This window comes from Scylla paramamosain, chromosome 29 (genome assembly GCF_035594125.1).
Source record: "Scylla paramamosain isolate STU-SP2022 chromosome 29, ASM3559412v1, whole genome shotgun sequence".
Taxonomy (NCBI): domain Eukaryota; kingdom Metazoa; phylum Arthropoda; class Malacostraca; order Decapoda; family Portunidae; genus Scylla; species Scylla paramamosain.
The window spans coordinates 1,895,557-1,913,416 of record NC_087179.1 but is presented as its reverse complement, the minus strand read 5'-3'; the positions used below and the strand labels follow the sequence as shown (position 1 = coordinate 1,913,416).

The 17,860-nt window shown below is 39.9% G+C and overlaps 1 protein-coding gene across 2 annotated transcripts in view; it reads left to right on the top strand.

Annotated features, from left to right (window-relative positions):
- The window catches only part of LOC135115175 (metabotropic glutamate receptor-like), a 171,678-nt gene that overhangs the window by 95,246 nt on the left and 58,572 nt on the right, over positions 1-17,860 (top strand). For both annotated transcript variants that reach the window (XM_064031670.1, XM_064031672.1), the window contains exons 9-10: positions 8,571-8,704; positions 10,253-10,345. In XM_064031670.1, coding sequence (XP_063887740.1) covers positions 8,571-8,704; positions 10,253-10,345 — 227 coding nt within the window. The remainder of the gene's footprint in view (positions 1-8,570; positions 8,705-10,252; positions 10,346-17,860) is intronic.

Here is a 17,860-nt window from a genome sequence, read left to right as displayed (position 1 = left end):
CCTAAACCTAAATTTTTCAAGCTTGAACCCGTTATTTCTTGTTCTACCCTGGTTGCTGATCCTAAGAATTTTGCCTACATCCCCCTGGTTATAACCCTTATACCACTTGAAGACTTCTATCAGGTCCCCCTCTTAACCTACGTCTTTCTAAAGAATGTAAATTTAACAACTTCAATCTCGCCTCGTAAGGAATACTTCTCATCCCCTGTATCCTTTTAGTCATTCTCCTCTGTACTGATTCTAATAGACCTATATCTTTCTGTAATGTGGGGATCAGAACTGCACAGCGTAGTCTAGATGAGGCCTGACAAGTGCCAAGTATAACTTTAATATTACTTTCGGCCTTCTACTTTTAACACTCCTAAAAATTCATCCTAATTCACTATTTGCCCTGTTTCTGGCTTCTATGCATTGTTTCTCTAGACGGAGTTCAGAGCTAACTATAACTCCTAAATCTTTCTCGTACCCTGTACCTACCAGAGTTTGGTTGTTTAATGTGTACCTACTGTGTAGGTTTCCTCTACCTACGCTAAGTACTTTGCATTTATTGATATTAAATTGCATTTGCCATCTATCCGTCCATTCACTCATTCTATCTAAATCTCCCTGCAAGGCGATGGCATGCGATTCTGACCTAATTAATCTACCTATCTTTGTGTCATCCGCAGATTTACTACCATCATTACTAATTCCACTATCCAAGTCATTGATATATATTAGAAATAATAATGGCCCTAATACTGATCCCTGTGGCACCCCACTAATTGCATGACTCCACTCAGATTTCGAGCCGTTTATTTCAACTCTTTGTCGCCTGTCACTAAGCCATAACCCTATCCAGCCTAACACCTTCCTATGAATCCCGTGTGCCTTAATCTTTCTCAGGAGCCTTTGATGGAGTACCTTGTCAAATGCTTTACTAAAGTCCAGATATAAGATATCATAACTATCACCATTATCTACTGCCTCGTACACTTTACTGTAAAAACTTAACAAGTTTGTCAGGCAAAACTTCTCTTTCGTGAAGCCATGCTGTGACTGATTTATCAAGTTATGTTTGTCTAAATGTTCCCTAATGTTCCTCGCTATTATTGACTCTAATATTTTACCTACAACTGAAGTTAAGCTGACAGGTCTATAGTTAGACGCAAAAGTTTTTCTCCTTTCTTAAAGATGGGTAATACATTAGCCTGCCTCCACATTACTGGTACCTCACCCGACTCCAGTGATTTCCTAAAGATAGAAACTAACGGCTCACTAATAATCTCTTTGCATTCCTTAAGTATTCTGTGATATATTTCATCTGGTCCTGTTGTCTTGAACTTTTTAGCCTATCTATCTCCTGTTCCACTATCTCCCTAGTTATGGAAATATCTGTCAGCTTCTCATTCTCATCTGCTCTAAACACCTGTTCACTATCTGGCATATCCTGTATGTTTTCCTGGATGAAGACAGTTAAAAAATAATCATTCAGAAGTTTACTAATCTCCTCCCCAGAACTAACCAGCTGCCCATCTGCTGCCTTTAATGGACCTATAGTATCCTTATTCTTCGTCTATAGTATCCTTTTTCTTCGTGTACTGTAAACACTGAGGCAAAGAAAGTGTTTAGAATATTACTAATTTGCTCCTCTTCATTATTGTAATCTCCATTTATATTAATTATGGGTTCAATAGTTGAAGTAATCACTCTATTTTGCCTGGTAAAGCTATAAAAATTCCTTTGGGTTCGTTTTACTCTGGTTCGCAACATGTAACTCGGTGGACCTTTTGCTATGTTTGATTAACCTTTTTGCTTTACGTCTTAGTTCAACGAAGCTAGTACGCTCTTCGTTATAACTGAATGATTTTAATCTGTTATGTGCATCTCTCTTGGCGCGCAAGCATTAAGCTATTTGAGTGTTCCACCACTTAACGTTTTTTTTTTATTGGGATGAAGATTTTTCATAGTACGCTTGCACTACTTTTAAGTATTTATCTATGAAAAATTTCCAGTGAATATTAATATCTGCGGTGGTAAGTGACTCCAGTCTATTTGGTTAAGAATTGTTTTTAGTTTCCAGGAATTTCCTTTTTCTGTAGTCAGGGACTTTTTCTTTGCTTATAGCAAAGCCGTGAAGCCATGAAGTTAGCCGTGAAGTTTATATTGAAGGTGATTGCACGGTGATTACTGTTACTAAACTCCTCGTCAACATTCACATTTTCTATTAATTCATCATTCGTAGCAAGCACGAGGTCAAGGACATGGTTATTACGTGTCTGGTTTTGTCCAAATTGTGTAAGCGAACTTTCTTTTAAGTTATTATACAGGTCATGTCCATGGTATGAGGTGAGTGATTCGCCCCACTTAGTAAGTTAAAATCTCAAAGGATTACGTCGTCGTGTGTGTCACTTATCTCGCTGTGCTGGGATGGTTTGCTGTGGGAGTTGTGGCTGTGTGGTGAAGGAAAACTAGTAATATTAGGAGAGAGAGAGAGAGAGAGAGAGAGAGAGAGAGAGAGAGAGAGAGAGAGAGAGAGAGAGAGAGAGAGAGAGAGAGTGTTGGCTAATCGGGTGTATTCACATGTCTCAATCAAGGAGTCTGAGGGGCAGTAGAAAGAGGAGGTGCGGAAGGAATGGTTGAGGAGGATGATTGATTGAATGATTAGAAGGAAAAAAAGAATGGAGAGTGCCGCAACATCGCGGTTACATGGGGAGGAGGAGGACGGCAGAAAGAAAGGCTGATAAAAAGTAAGGGAAACGTAAGTAATGAATAAACACGAGAGGTTTCCATAACTAAGACACACACACACACACACACACACACACACACACACACACACACACACACACACACACACACACACACACGTACAGACAAAAAAAGAGGTAATTGAAAAGTTGCAGTCGAGAATTGGTGAATTGGTTAATTACGAGGAGGACCACAGCAGCCGTACCAACATGTGCATCAGTGGCTTGGAGGAGCAGCCAAGCAGTTAGACAGAAGGACAAATAACAGCAGATGTGACAAGACTGTTAAGGCCTGTCCAGACGAGCGGACCTGATCGGCGGGCATGTCCGCTAACGGGCATTTTTGACGGGCAAACCGTCAAATTGCCCGAGTGCCCGTCTAATGAAATTACCAAGGCGATGCGCGGTAGCTGGAGCTTCGACCCTGCCAGACGTAAGTTAATATAGTTGAACCCATAGCAGGCTTCCCTCCCACATTCCACGTCATTGTAACACGGTTCATATCTTACCATGTCTAGCTCAGACAACCTTAGTGAGCCACCTACCATTTATTAGTCTAAACCACTGACGAGCAAATTGATTGAACTTTATCGTCAGAATCCATGTCTATGGAATGTGAAACTTAAGTCTTATAAGAATAGAACTGAAGGCCATAGCTGCAGAGATAAGAGAACATGATACTGCCGTTACGAAGGAAGCCAAAGAAAATAGACACGCTACGTAACCAGTTTCGGTGTGAATCCAAGAAAATGAAACATTCACAAAAGTCAGGAGCTGGGAATGAGGATATTTATGTCACTAAATTATGGTGTTTCACTGACCTGGCATTCATCACTGATAATGAGAATCCAAGACCTTCATTGTCAAACATGGACAGAAGCCACAATACCGAGGATGGCGGCGATACGTCTGGAGACACATCTGATACTGAGGTACGAAAACATACTCTCTCTCTCTCTCTCTCTCTCTCTCTCTCTCTCTCTCTCTCTCTCTCTCTCTCTCTCTCTCTCTCTCTCTCTCTCTCTCTCTCTCTCTCTCTCTCTCTCTCTCTCTCTCTCTCCGTTTGTTCTTCAAAGTATTTTCTAGTGAGTGCGGTTTTGTGCACTTGGGTCACGTAGGTCTTGGGCGCGCCTGATGTTAGGTGGTAGCTGAGTCTTCTGCTTAATCGCATTGTCGTCATGCCGATATAGGTTGATTGAAGGGCTGCACAGTTCCCTTGGATGCAAGTGAGCTTATACACGACATGAAACTGCTGCATTTTCTCCTTTTGTTGTGGTGGACTGTTTCGGAGTAGGAGGTGGCTGGTTTTCTTGCTTTTGTAATAGATGGTAAGGGTTAAATTCTTCTCAGTGTCTGTTGGTTTAATATTTTTCTTGACGATTTGCCGTATAATTCTTTCATCTTCCTTATAATTTGTTGAGAAGCGTGCCTTGTAGTAAATCTTGATGTTTTCTTTCTCTTCCTTGTTGTCTGCTTTCCCGGTGCAAAATTAATTCACTACTCTCTTGATTTGCTTGTTTATTTCTTCCGTGGTGAATCCGTTGTTGAGGAGAATATTCGTGGATCTTTTTATCTCTTTGTGGACTTCTTTCCACTCGCTGCAATGAGTGATGGCTCTTCTTATGTAGGCAGCAATCGTCGAGTCTTTGTAGCGTTGAGGACACTCACTTCTTCCATTTAAACACTGTCCTGTGTTAGTTGGCTTGATGTAGACGCTGGTGGAGAAACTCTCTTTAGTTTGTGTGACTAATACGTAAAGAAATGGAATTTTTCCTTCATTGCTTTTCTCTGTGGTGAAGTTGAATCCAGAAGTCTCTTGCAGGCAGGTTCTTAGATGTTCAATTTCCTCTTCCTCTCTTGTTTTGATGAAGATATCGTCAATGTAACGGCAGTAGATGTCTGGCTTGCTGATTTTATTGAAGACTTCTTCTACGTAGCCCATGAAGAAATTTGACAGGAGGACTCCGAGTGGTGATCCCATTGCTACACCGTCTACTTGCTGATATTTCTGTCCTCGAGGACAGGTGAAGGGTGCTTCTTTGGTGCAACATTGCAATAGGCCTCGTAAGACTTCTTCAGGGACATCTAGTGGCGGCGTGGTGTCATCTCTATAAATTCGTTTGATGACGTAGTTGATAGTGCGGTCGACAGGTACATTAGTGAACAGCGACTCGACGTCCAGTGAAGCGATGGTTCCTTTTGTCTTGCTGTTCTTCAGGATGTCCAGGAAATCTGTTGCCGAGCTCAGGCTGTATTTTAACTGACGCTATTTTAACTGACGAATCAAAATTCGTGAAAATCAGTAAGGACCCGACAGAAGCCCTCAAGAAGAAACTGAACAAACTAATAACCAAAAACAATACTAAAAGCACAAGCACCAAGTTCACTAAAGTCACCGGCGTATATGGAATGGGCTACTGCTACGGCACAGTAAAAACACACAAACCGGGGAAGAAGCTTAGACACATCATTTCACAAATCCCTACCCCCACCTACAACAACGCGAAGAAACTCTGCAAGATACTTACACCCTATGTACCAGCAACATACAGCCTGACCTCGGCAACAGATTTCCTGGACATCATGAAGAACAGCAAGACAAAAGGAACCATCGCTTCACTGGACGTCGAATGGATGTTTACTAATGTACCTGTCGACCGCACTATCAACTACCCTATAATATTATATATAATATATATATATATATATATATATATATATATATATATATATATATATATATATATATATATATATATATATATATATATATATATATATATATATATATATATATATATATATATATATATATATATATATATATATATATATATATATATATATATATATATATATATATATATATATATATATATATATATATATATATATATATATATATATATATATATATATATATATATATATATATATATATATATATATATATATATATATATATATATATATATATATATATATATATATATATATATATATATATATATATATATATATATATATATATATATATATATATATATATATATATATATATATATATATATATATATATATATATATATATATATATATATATATATATATATATATATATATATATATATATATATATATATATATATATATATATATATATATATATATATATATATATATATATATATATATATATATATATATATATATATATATATATATATATATATATATATATATATATATATATATATATATATATATATATATATATATATATATATATATATATATATATATATATATATATATATATATATATATATATATATATATATATATATATATATATATATATATATATATATATATATATATATATATATATATATATATATATATATATATATATATATATATATATATATATATATATATATATATATATATATATATATATATATATATATATATATATATATATATATATATATATATATATATATATATATATATATATATATATATATATATATATATATATATATATATATATATATATATATATATATATATATATATATATATATATATATATATATATATATATATATATATATATATATATATATATATATATATATATATATATATATATATTACAGGGACTACCACGTGTATGCCTGACGGCTTCTTGCAGCTTCCCTAATTTTCTAATGTTCTTATGCTCTTGTATTTCCTCTCCTCAGTCCCTTCATACATCACCTATCTCATCCTCTTTCATGCCTCCTTTACCCACTGTTCTTCCCTCTCATCAGTCCTTTGACTCATTCCTCACCATGCTTCTTCTTCTTTCCCTCCTTTATTTTAACCAGATGGCACCACTGTTATCACATCCATCTCTAAAGATGAACTCTTCGCTCAGACCTTTGCTAAAAACTCTATCTTTGACGATTCAGGGCTTACTCCTCCCTCTCCTCCACCCTCTGACTACTTCATGCTACCTATTAAAGTTCTTTGTAATGATGTTTTCCATGCCATCGCTAGCATAAACCCTCGGAAGGTTTATCGACCTAATGGGGTCCATCCTATTGTTCTCCAAAACTGTGCCTCCGTGCTTGCACCTTGCCTATTCAAACTCTTTTAACTCTGTCTACCTTTCCTTATTACTGGAATTTTGCCTACATTCAGCCTGTTCCTAAAAAGAGTGACCGATGTAATCTCTCAAACTACTGTCCTATTACTTTAATTTTCTCCCTATCTAAAGTTTTTTTTTTTTTTATCTATCCTCAACAGTAAGATTTTTAAACATCTATCATTTCACAACCTTTTATCTGATCTCCAGTATGGGTTCCGTCAAGGCAGCTCTACTGATGATCTTCTGGCTTTCCTTACTGAGTCTTGCTCATCATCTTTTAGAGATTTAGGTGAAACTTTTGCTGTTGCCTTAGACATATCAAAAGCTTTTGGTAGAGTCTGGCACAAAGCTTTGATTTCCAAACTACCCTCCTATGGCGTCTATCCTTCTCTCTGTAACTTCTTCTCAAGTTTCCTTTCTGACCGTTCTATTGCTGCTGTTGTAGACGGTCACTGTTCTTCTCCTAAATCTATTGACAGTGTTCCTAACACTAACTAACAGTGTTCCTCAGGGTTCTGTCCTGTCACCCACTCTCTTATTATTCATCAATGACCATCTAAACCAAACTTCTTCTCCTATCCACTCCTACGCTGATGATACCACCCTGCACTTTTCCACGTCTTTTCATAGACGTCCAATACTTCAGGAAGTAAACATTTCACACAGGGAAGCCACATAACGCTTTTTGATCTATATAAAATTTTTGATTGGGGCAGAGCAAACTTGGTATAGTTCACTGCCTTAAAAACTCAATTCCTCCATCTATCAGCTCTACACAACCTTTCAGACAACTATCCCCTCTTCTTCAGTGGCACTCAACTGTCCCCCTCTTCTACACTGAACATCCTTGGTCTGTCCTTTATACTCGTACATAATCTGAACTGTAAACTTCATGTCTTATCTCTAACTAAAACAACTTCTATGAAGTTAGACGTTCTGAGACGTCTCAGCCAGTTTTTCTCACCCACCCCGCCCAGCTGCTAACTCTGTACAAGGGCCTCATCTGTCCTTGTATGGAATATGTTTCCCATGTCCGGGGGGGTTCCACTCATCACTCATACCACTCTTCTAGACAGGGTGGAATCAAAATATTTTCGTCGCATCAACGCCTCTCCTCTCTTCAACCTCTCTCTCATTGCTGCAATGTTGCATCTGTAGCTGTCTTCTACCGCTATTTTCTTGCTAACTGCTCTTCTAATCTTGCTAACTGCATGCCTCCGCTCTTCCCGTGGCCTTGCTGCACAAGACTTTCTTTTTTTTATTTTCACTATTATTCTGTCCAACTCTCTAATGCAAGAGTGAACCAGTATTTTCAGCCATTCATCCCTTCCTCTGGTAGACTATGGAACTCCCTGCCTGCTTCTGTATTTCTACCTTCCTATGACTTGAATTTCTTCAAGGCGGAGGTTTCAAGACACTTATCTTTCAATTTTTGACTGCCGCTTTGGACCCTTTTCTAGGACTGGCATTTCAGTGGGCATTTTTTTTATTTGATTTTGTTGCCCTTGGCAACTGTTCCTCCTACATAAAAAAAAAAAATTATATTCACTCATCATCCCTTCATCCACTATTCACCACTCAGTAGCACTTCCTTTCCCATTCACCCCTTCGTCATCATGCCTTCACTCTATCACACTTTCCTTATCTCATACTTGTCTCTTCCTCCCTCTGGCCTCCCTCACGTCCTTCTCGTCCTGCAGAGCTGCAGTTCAAGTTGGAGGAGCAGCAGCCGCCCTCCAGCGTGTGCTCGCTGCCTTGCCTCACGGGACAGGCCAAGAAGTACGTGGAGGGGGAGTCCTGCTGCTGGCACTGCTTCAACTGCTCTACTTACCAGGTTAGGGTGGTGGTGGTGCAGACAGACAGACAAACAGTATCACAAACAAACGCTTAGGTTTAGCATCTTTATTTGATTCTGAAATTTATTTTAGTTTCCAATATGAAAGAAGAATGGTTGGGACAGCATTATGGAAGAAAATATTAATATTATTAATATCATTAATAATTATTAATAATATTAGACAAGTTATTGATACACTTAAGGAGGGAGATAGAACAGCCTGATTTTTCAGAAAACTATTATTCGTTCGTCTTTTTTATTAACTTTCTGTAACTTTTTCGTCCTCCGATTTTCTTCCGGATTATTGTTGGTGTTTTCCTATTTCTCCTTTTTTTTCTTTTTCCTGATCATATACTAGCCCTATTCCTTTCCTGAACTTTCCTCCTCCTCCTCCTCCTCGATAAGGTAACAAAGGGTCAACCATCCACTTGTTAGCCGCAATTAATTGAATAATCGAAGTTTTTTTATTACTCTGTTTCATCTCCAGTATATCTTAATATAAAGAGAAGGAACTTGGTACAGAAGAGCACATTGAGTGAGTGAGTGAGTGAGTGAGTGGGCGCGATAACGAAAAATATTATCAAGATAACCCATAAATCGATGACGATAACCTTATCGGGATAATCGATAAGAATCGATATTTGGCGATACATTTATCGCTCAATAACCGGTAACCGATAAATCGATAAACCCAAAAATTCCGATACTAACGATAACGATATTTTAAATAAAAATCAATAAATCCAAATCTTTATTTTTATCTTTATCATAAAGAACTTAGAAAAATATTAGAAAAAAATTCAGAATCAAGTTTAACCTGTCTCTTCACTTATGAAAATAAAATAACTATGTACATTTGATTTTGAAAGTTTAAAACTTTAACAAGCTCTTGCTCCAAAAACTAAAAATTATCGATTATCACCATTTTGAACCAAAAGTATCGGCGATACCAATGAATCGATAACGCGGGTAAAAATAATTATCAGATAACCGATAACCTGATATTGTTATCGATGATTTATTGCGATAACTTCCACCCATGGTTAGCACCCACTGTTTAAATCGCACCATCATTATCATCATCATCATCGTCATTTTTTTTTTCTGCTTCTTCCATTCGTTTCAGTTATTTGTCGGTAAGTTTAATTATCCACTTTCGTTTTATTTTCGTACCCTAAAGTTAAGCAAAGCAAGCAAATGTGAAAGATTTAAAGGGATGCAGGTTAAGACAATTGTATTGAGTTTTTTGTTTAGTTATTTATCTAGTTTGTTAGATGCTTTTGTTTGTTTTGTTTATTTGTTAGCCAGTTAGTCGGTCGATTAGTTAGACAGCCAGCTAGTTAGTTAGTCAGTCTGTCTGTTTGCTTACTTTTTTTGTTTAGCTAGTTAGTTAACCAGTCAGCCAGTTTGTTTGTTAATCAGTCAGTCAGTCAGCTAGGTAGGTAAATAATTAATTAGTAGTTACGTAGTTTGTTATTTGATGAGTTAATTGTTTTGTTTTTCCTTGTTCAATGCAATAATCAGAAAGACGTTATTGTCACCCAGATCGTGAACCCGCGGGACGAGACGCAGTGCCTCAACTGTGCATGGGGGGCGCTGCCTGACGCCGACCATCTGCGGTGTAACCCTATTCCGGAGGTGAGCTGGCGGTGTTGGCGTTGGCGGTGGTTTTATTGCTGAGTTATAGCATATTTTCTTTTCTTTCAGTTTTTTGTCTTGTATGCATGAATATGCTGCATGTGATAACACACACGCACACACACACATGTACTAAGAAAAGTAGTTTGTAGTAGTCTGTAGAGGTGGTGCCACGGAAACAATGTAGTAAATCAGCTGCACTATATTAATGCAATAAAAAATACAAATATATCAAGTGAAGCAGCTAGCAGCCGTACGTCCTTGCCTGAGTCTGGCAGGACGGCGACTGGGTGAGAATGGGCCGCCCGCGACCTCAGGTCCCGGTAGGGGGCTCTTGTCTCAAGGGAGCCCAGCGGCAGACGACAAGGAAGGAGACGAGCCCAGCTACAGACAAAGGCTTGAGGCTTGACCTCACTCGCAGTTAACGTGCTCGACCGGCGGTCAGAGGCGGCGTTAAGTCACAGCAGGGGACAAGGGCGCGCCTCGTGGAGTAAAATGTGGAGGCGTAAGTGATTGTTCTTTTTTTCTTTTCTTTTTTTTTTATGTAGGAAGGACACTAGCCAAGGGCAACAAAAATCCAATAAAAAAAAATGCCCACTGAAATGCCAGTCTCATAAAAGGGTCAAAGCAGTGGACAAAAATTGATGAAAAAGTGTCATGAAACCTCCCTCTTGAAGAAATTCAAGTTATAGGAAGGTGGAAATACAGAAGCAGGCAGGGAGTTCCAGAGTTTACCAGAGAAAGGGATGAATGATTGAGAATACTGGTTAACTCTTGCGTTAGAGTGGTGGACAGAATAGGGGTGAGAGAAAGAAGAAAGTCTTGTGCAGCGAGGCCGCGGGAGGACACGAGGCATACAGTTAGCAAGATTAGAGGAGCAGTTAGCATGAAAAAAAGGTAGAAGACAGCTAAAGATGCAACATTGCAGCGGTGAGAGAGATGCTGAAGACAGTCAGTTAGAGGAGAGGAGTTGATGAGACGAAAAGCTTTTGATTCCACCCTGTCTAGAAGAGCAGTATAAGTGGAACCCCCACAGACATATGAAGCATACTCCATACATGGACGGATAAAGCCCTTGTACAGAGTTAGCAGCTGGGGGAGTGAGAAAAACTGGCGGAGACGTCTCAGAACACCTACCTTCATAGAAGCTGTTTTAGCTAGAGATGAGATGTGAAGTTTCCAGTTCAGATTATAAGTAAAGGACAGACCGAGGATGTTCTGTGTAGAAGAGGGGGACAGTTGAGTGTCATTGAAGAAGAGGGGATAGTTGTCTGGAAGGTTGTGTCGAGTTGATAGATGGAGGAATTGAGTTTTATGAGGCATTGAACAATACCAAGTTTGCTTTGCCGCAATCAGAAATTTTAGAAAGATCAGAAGTCAAGCGTTCTGTGGATTCCCTCCGTGAAATGTTTACCTCCTGAAGGGTTGGACGTCTATGAAAAGACGTGGAAAAGTGCAGGGTGGTATCATCAGCGTAAGAGTGAATAGGACAAGAAGTTTGGTTTAGAAGTTCATTAATAAATAATAAGAAGAGAGTGGGTGACAGGACAGAACCGTCTACCACAGTACAGGACCGTCTACCACAGTAGAAATAGAACAGTCAGAAAGGAAACTTGAGATGAAGTTACAGAGAGAAGGATAGAAGCCGTAGGAGGGTAGTTTGGAGATCAAAGCTTTGTGCCAGACTCTATCAAAAGCTTTTGATATGTTCAAGGCAACAGCATAAGTTTCACTAAAATCTCTAAAAGAGGATGACCAAGACTCAGTAAGGAAAGCCAGATGATCACCAGTAGAGTGGCCTTGACGGAACCCATACTGGCGATCAGATAGAAGGTAGTTAAGTGGTAGATGTTTAAGAATCTTCCTGTTGAGGATAGATTGAAAAACTTTAGATAGGCAGGAAATTAAAGCAATAGGACGGTAGTTTGAGGGATTAGAACGGTCACTCTTTTTAGGAACAGGTTGAATGTTGGCAAACTTCCAGCAAGAAGGAAAGGTAGATGTTGAGAGACAGAGCTGAAAGACATTGACTAGGCAAGGTACAAGCACAGAGGCACAGTTTTGGAGAACAATAGAAGGGACCATATCAGGTCCATAAGCTTTCGGAGGATTTAGGCCAGCGAGGGCATGGAAAACATCATTGCGAAGAATTTTAATAGGTAGCATGAAGTAGTCAGAGGGTGGAGGAGAGGGAGAAACAAGCCCAGAATCGTCCAAGGTAGAGTTTTTAGCAAAGGTTTGAGCGAAGAGTTCAGCTTTAGAAATAAATGTGATAGCAGTGGTGCCTTCTGGTTGAAACAGAGGAGAGAAAGAAGAAGCAAAGTTATTGGAGATATTTTTTGGCTATATGCCAGAAGTCATGAGGGGAGTTAGGTCTTGAAAGGTTTTGACACTTTCTGTTAATGAAGGAGTTTTTGGCTAGTTTGAAAACAAACTTGGCATGGTTCCGGGAAAAAATATAAAGTACATGAGGTTCTGGTGATGGAAGGCTTAAGTACCATTTGTGGGGCACCTTTTTATCATCTATAGCACGAGAACAAGCTGTGTTAAACCAAGGTTTAGAAGGTTTAGGACGAGAAAATGAGTTAGGAATGTACGCCTCCATTCCAGACACTATCACCTCTGTTATGCGCTCAGCACACAAAGACAGGTCTCTGACACGGAAGCAGTAGTCATACCAAGGAAAATCAACAAAATACCTCCTCAGGTCCCCCCAACTAGCAGAGGCAACACACCAGAGGCACCTTCGCTTAGGGGGATCCTGAGGAGGGATTGGAGCGATAGGACAAGATAAAGATATGAGATTTTGATCGGAGGAGCCCAACGGAGAAGAAAGGGTGACAGCATAAGCAGGAGGATTAGAGGTCATGAAAAGGTCAAGAATGTTGGGTGTATCTCCAAGACGGTCAGGAATACGAGTAGGGTGTTGCACCAATTGCTCTAGGTCGTGGAGGATAGCAAAGTTGTAGGCTAGTTCACCAGGATGGTCAGTGTAGGGAGAGGAAAGCCAAATCTGGTGGTGAACATTGAAGTCTCCAAGAATGGAGATCTCTGTAAAAGGGAAAAGGGTCAGAATGTGCTCCACTTTGGAAGTTAAGTAGTCAAAGAATTTCTTATAGTCAAAAGAGTTAGGTGAGAGGTATACAGCACAGATAAATTTAGTTTGAGAGTGACTCTGTAGTCGTAGCCAGATGGTGGAAAACTCGGAAGAATCAAGAGCGTGGGCACGACAACAGGTTAAGTCACTGTGCACATAAACACAGCATCCAGATTTGGATCGAAAATGAGGATAGAGAAAGTAGGAGGGAACAGAAAAGGGGCTACTGTCAGTTGCCTCAGACACCTGAGTTTCAGTGGGGAAAAAAGATGAGGTTTAGAAGAGGAGAGGTGGTGTTCTACAGATTGAAAATTAGATATTAGACTGCGAATGTTGCAGAAGTTAACGAAGAAAAAGTTGAGGGGGTTGCAAGACACTTAGGGTCGTCGACAGAAAGGCAGTCCGACCTTGGGACATTTATGGTACCCTCCCCAGATGGGGACTCCGAGTCTGGTGTAGGAGTCGTCAAGATGATTTTAAAATTTTTCAGTGAAGGGTGTGTGTATTATTAGGTGTTTGTAGTTTTGTGTGGAGAAAGAGAGTTGTCTGTAGAGGGCAGGCTGTGACTGCCCCCTTGTATTATGAGACACAAAGGGAAACGTTCAGTGAAGTCATAGCTGGGTTTAATGATAAGTTCACAGCACCCCCTGAACATTGCTTTAGATTTCACTGGGAGTAACTATTGTTTCGGCAGGTGACACAACACACACACACACACACACACACACACACACACACACACACACACACACACACACACACACACACAGACACACACACACACACACACACACACACACACACACACACACACACACACACACACACCTTTTATTATTTCTAACTTTATTCTGACCTGGTGCTCTTTTCACTTTTATTTCATTGGTACACACAAAGTTGTTACTTACTTTTCTAGCATTCCGTCTGATCCTTTTTTTTTTCACTTTTATTTGTAATAGTACAGTCCCTCTTCCTTTCATGAGTTATTACAGTTACACGTTTTTGACAATGATATTTTGATTTCGAAGTACTTGTATATTTACTTTACTCAAATTCTGGCAGCGAAGAGACCAGTGCACCGGCAACACATTCTAACTTTGTTTGCCCTTTCACTGTCTCGTGCCTTCCAGCTTGTCCTCACTTTTATTTTCTTCCTTTGTCCTCACCTCTTCTCTTCCTACCATCCTTTCTGCCTCTTCACTTCCTCTCATTGCTCTTACCTTCTCTCCTTCTCTCTTTTTTTTTTTTACATTTTACGTCTGTGTTCCTGAATCATCTCCGCCCTTTCTTTTCCTGATCTCATATCATCTCATCTCTTTCCGCCCCTCTATGTGGAGATTGATACGCCTGGTCACCTACCTCTTCATACTCCTCTTCCTCTTGTGTGTGTGTGTGTATGCTTTCCCTCCTTCACCTGGTGCAGAACACGCTGGTGCCTACATCCTCCTGCCTTGTCAATAGCCTTCATCCACTGCCTTTCACTGATCCGCCGGCAGTGAGGAAGGAAAGTACATATTAATTTCCTCAGAAATATATGTTGCTGTACTTAGATTGGCGTCTCTCTCTCTCTCTCTCTCTCTCTCTCTCTCTCTCTTCCTCCACACAAAACTACAATCACCTAATAACACACACACTCTTCACTCAAAAATTTTTAAATCATCATGGCGACTCCTACACCAGCCTCGGAGTCCCCATCTGGGGAGGGGACCATAAATGTCCCCAGGTCGGACTGCCTTTCTGTCTACGACCCTAAGTGTCTTGACACCCCCCTCAACTTTTTCTTCATTAACTTCTGCAACATTCGCGGTCTAAGATCTCCTCTTCTAAACCTTATCTTCTTTTCCTCACTGAAACTCAGGTGTCTGAGGCAACTGACAGTAGCCCCTTTTCTGTTTCCTCCTACTTTCTCTATCCTCATTTTTTATCCAAAGCTGGATGCTGCGTTTATGTGCACAATGACTTAACCTGCTCTCGTGCCCACGCTCTTGAATCTTCCGAGTTTTCCACCATCTGGCTACGACTAGAGAGTCACTCTCATACTAAATTTATCTGTCCTCTCTCCTAACTCCTCTGACTATAAGAAATTCTTTGACTACTTAACTTCCAAAGTGGAGCACATTCTGACCCTCTTCCCTTTTGCAGAGATCTCCATTCTTGGAGATTTCAATGTTCACCACCAGCTTTGGCTTTCCTCTCCCTTCACTGACCATCCTGGTGAACTAGCCTACAACTTTGCTATCCTCCATGACCTAGAGCAATTGGTGCAACACCCTACTCGCATTCCTGACCGTCTTGGAGATACGCCCAACATTCTTGACCTTTTCCTGACCTATAATCTTTCTGCTTATGCTGTCACTCTTTCTTCTCCGTTGGGCTCCTCCGATCACAATCTCATATCTTTATCTTGTCCTATCACTCCAATCCCTCCTCAGGATCCCCCTAAGCGAAGGTGCCTCTGGCGTTTTGCCTCTGCCAGTTGGGGGGACCTGAAGAGGTATTTTGCTGATTCTCCTTGGAATGACTACTGCTTCCGTGTCAGAGATCCGTCTTTGTGTGCTGAGCGCATAACAGAGGTGATAGTGTCTGGCATGGAGGCGTACATTCCTCACTCTTTTTCTCGTCCTAAACCTTTTAAACCTTGGTTTAACACAGCTTGTTCTCGTGCTATACATGATAGAGAGGTGGCGCACAAAAAGTACTTAAGCCTTCCATCACCAGAATCTCATGCACTTTATATTTCTGCCCGGAACCATGCCAAGTTTGTTTTCAAACTAGCCAAAAACTCCTTCATTAACAGAAAATGTCAAAACCTTTCAAGATCTAACTCCCCTCGTGATTTCTGGCATCTAGCCAAAAATATCTCCAATAACTTTGCTTCTTCTTCTTTCCCTCCTCTACTTCAACCAGATGGCACCACTGCTATCACATCTATTTCTAAAGATGAACTCTTTGCTCAAACCTTTGCTAAACACTCTACCTTGGACAATTCTGGGCTTGTTCCTCCTTCTCCTCCACCCTCTGACGACTTCATGCCACGTATTAAAATTCTTCGCAATGATGTTTTCCATGCTCTCGCTGGCTTAAACCCTCGGAAGGCTTATGGACCTGATGGGGTCCCTCCTATTATTCTACGAAACTGTGCCTCCGTGCTTGCACCTTGCCTAGTCAAACTCTTTCAGCTCTGTCTGTCAACATCTACCTTTCCTTCTTCCTGGAAGTTTGCCTACATTCAACCTGTTCCTAAAAAGGGTGACCGTTCTAATCCCTCAAACTACCGTCCTATTGCTTTAATTTCCTGCCTATCTAAAGTTTTTGAGTCTATCCTCAACAGGAAGATTCTTAAACATCTATCACTTCACAACGTTCAATCTGATCGCCAGTATGGGTTCCGTCAAGGCCGCTCTACTGGTGATCTTCTGGCTTTCCTTACTGAGTCTTGGTCATCCTCTTTTAGAGATTTTGGTGAAACTTTTGCTGTTGCCTTGGATATATCAAAAGCTTTTGATAGAGTCTGGCACAAAGCTTTGATTTCCAAACTACCCTCCTACGGTTTCTATCCTTCTCTCTGTAACTTCATCTCAAGTTTCCTTTCTGACCGTTCTATTGCTGCTGTGGTAGACGGTCACTGTTCTTCTCCAAAATCTATTAACTATGGTGTTCCTCAGGGTTCTGTCCTGTCCCCAACTCTCTTCTTATTATTCATTAATGATCTCCGAAACCAAACTTCTTGTCCTATCCACTCCTAAGCTGATGATACCACCCTGCACTTTTCCCCGTCTTTTCATAGACGTCCAACCCTTCAGGAGGTAAACATAGCACACAGGGAAGCCACAGAACGCCTGACTTCTGATCTTTCTAAAATTTCTGATTGGGACAGAGCAAACTTCGTATTGTTCAATGCCTCAAAAACTCAATTCCTCCATCTATCAATTCGACACAACCTTCCAGACAACTATCCCCTCTTCTTCAATGACACTCAAGTGTCTATCTCTTCTACACTGAACATCCTCGGTCTGTCCTTTACTTATAATCTGAACTGGAAACTTTACATCTCATCTCTAGCTAAAACAGCTTCTATGAAGTTAGGTGTTCTGAGACGTCTCCGCCAGTTTTTCTCACCCCCCCAGCTGCTAACTCTGTACAAGGGCCTTATCCGTCCATGTATGGAGTACGCTTCATATGCCTGGGGGGCTTCCACTGATACTGCTTTTCTAGACAGGGTGGAATCAAAAGCTTTTCGTCTCATCAACTCCTCTCCTCTAACTGACTGTCTTCAGCCTCTCTCTCACCGCTGCAATGTTGCATATATAGCTGTCTTCTACCGCTATTTTCATGCTAACTGCTCTTCTGATGTTGCTAACTGCATGCCTCCCCTTCTTCCAAGGCCTCGCTGCACAAGACTTTCTTCTTTCTCTCAC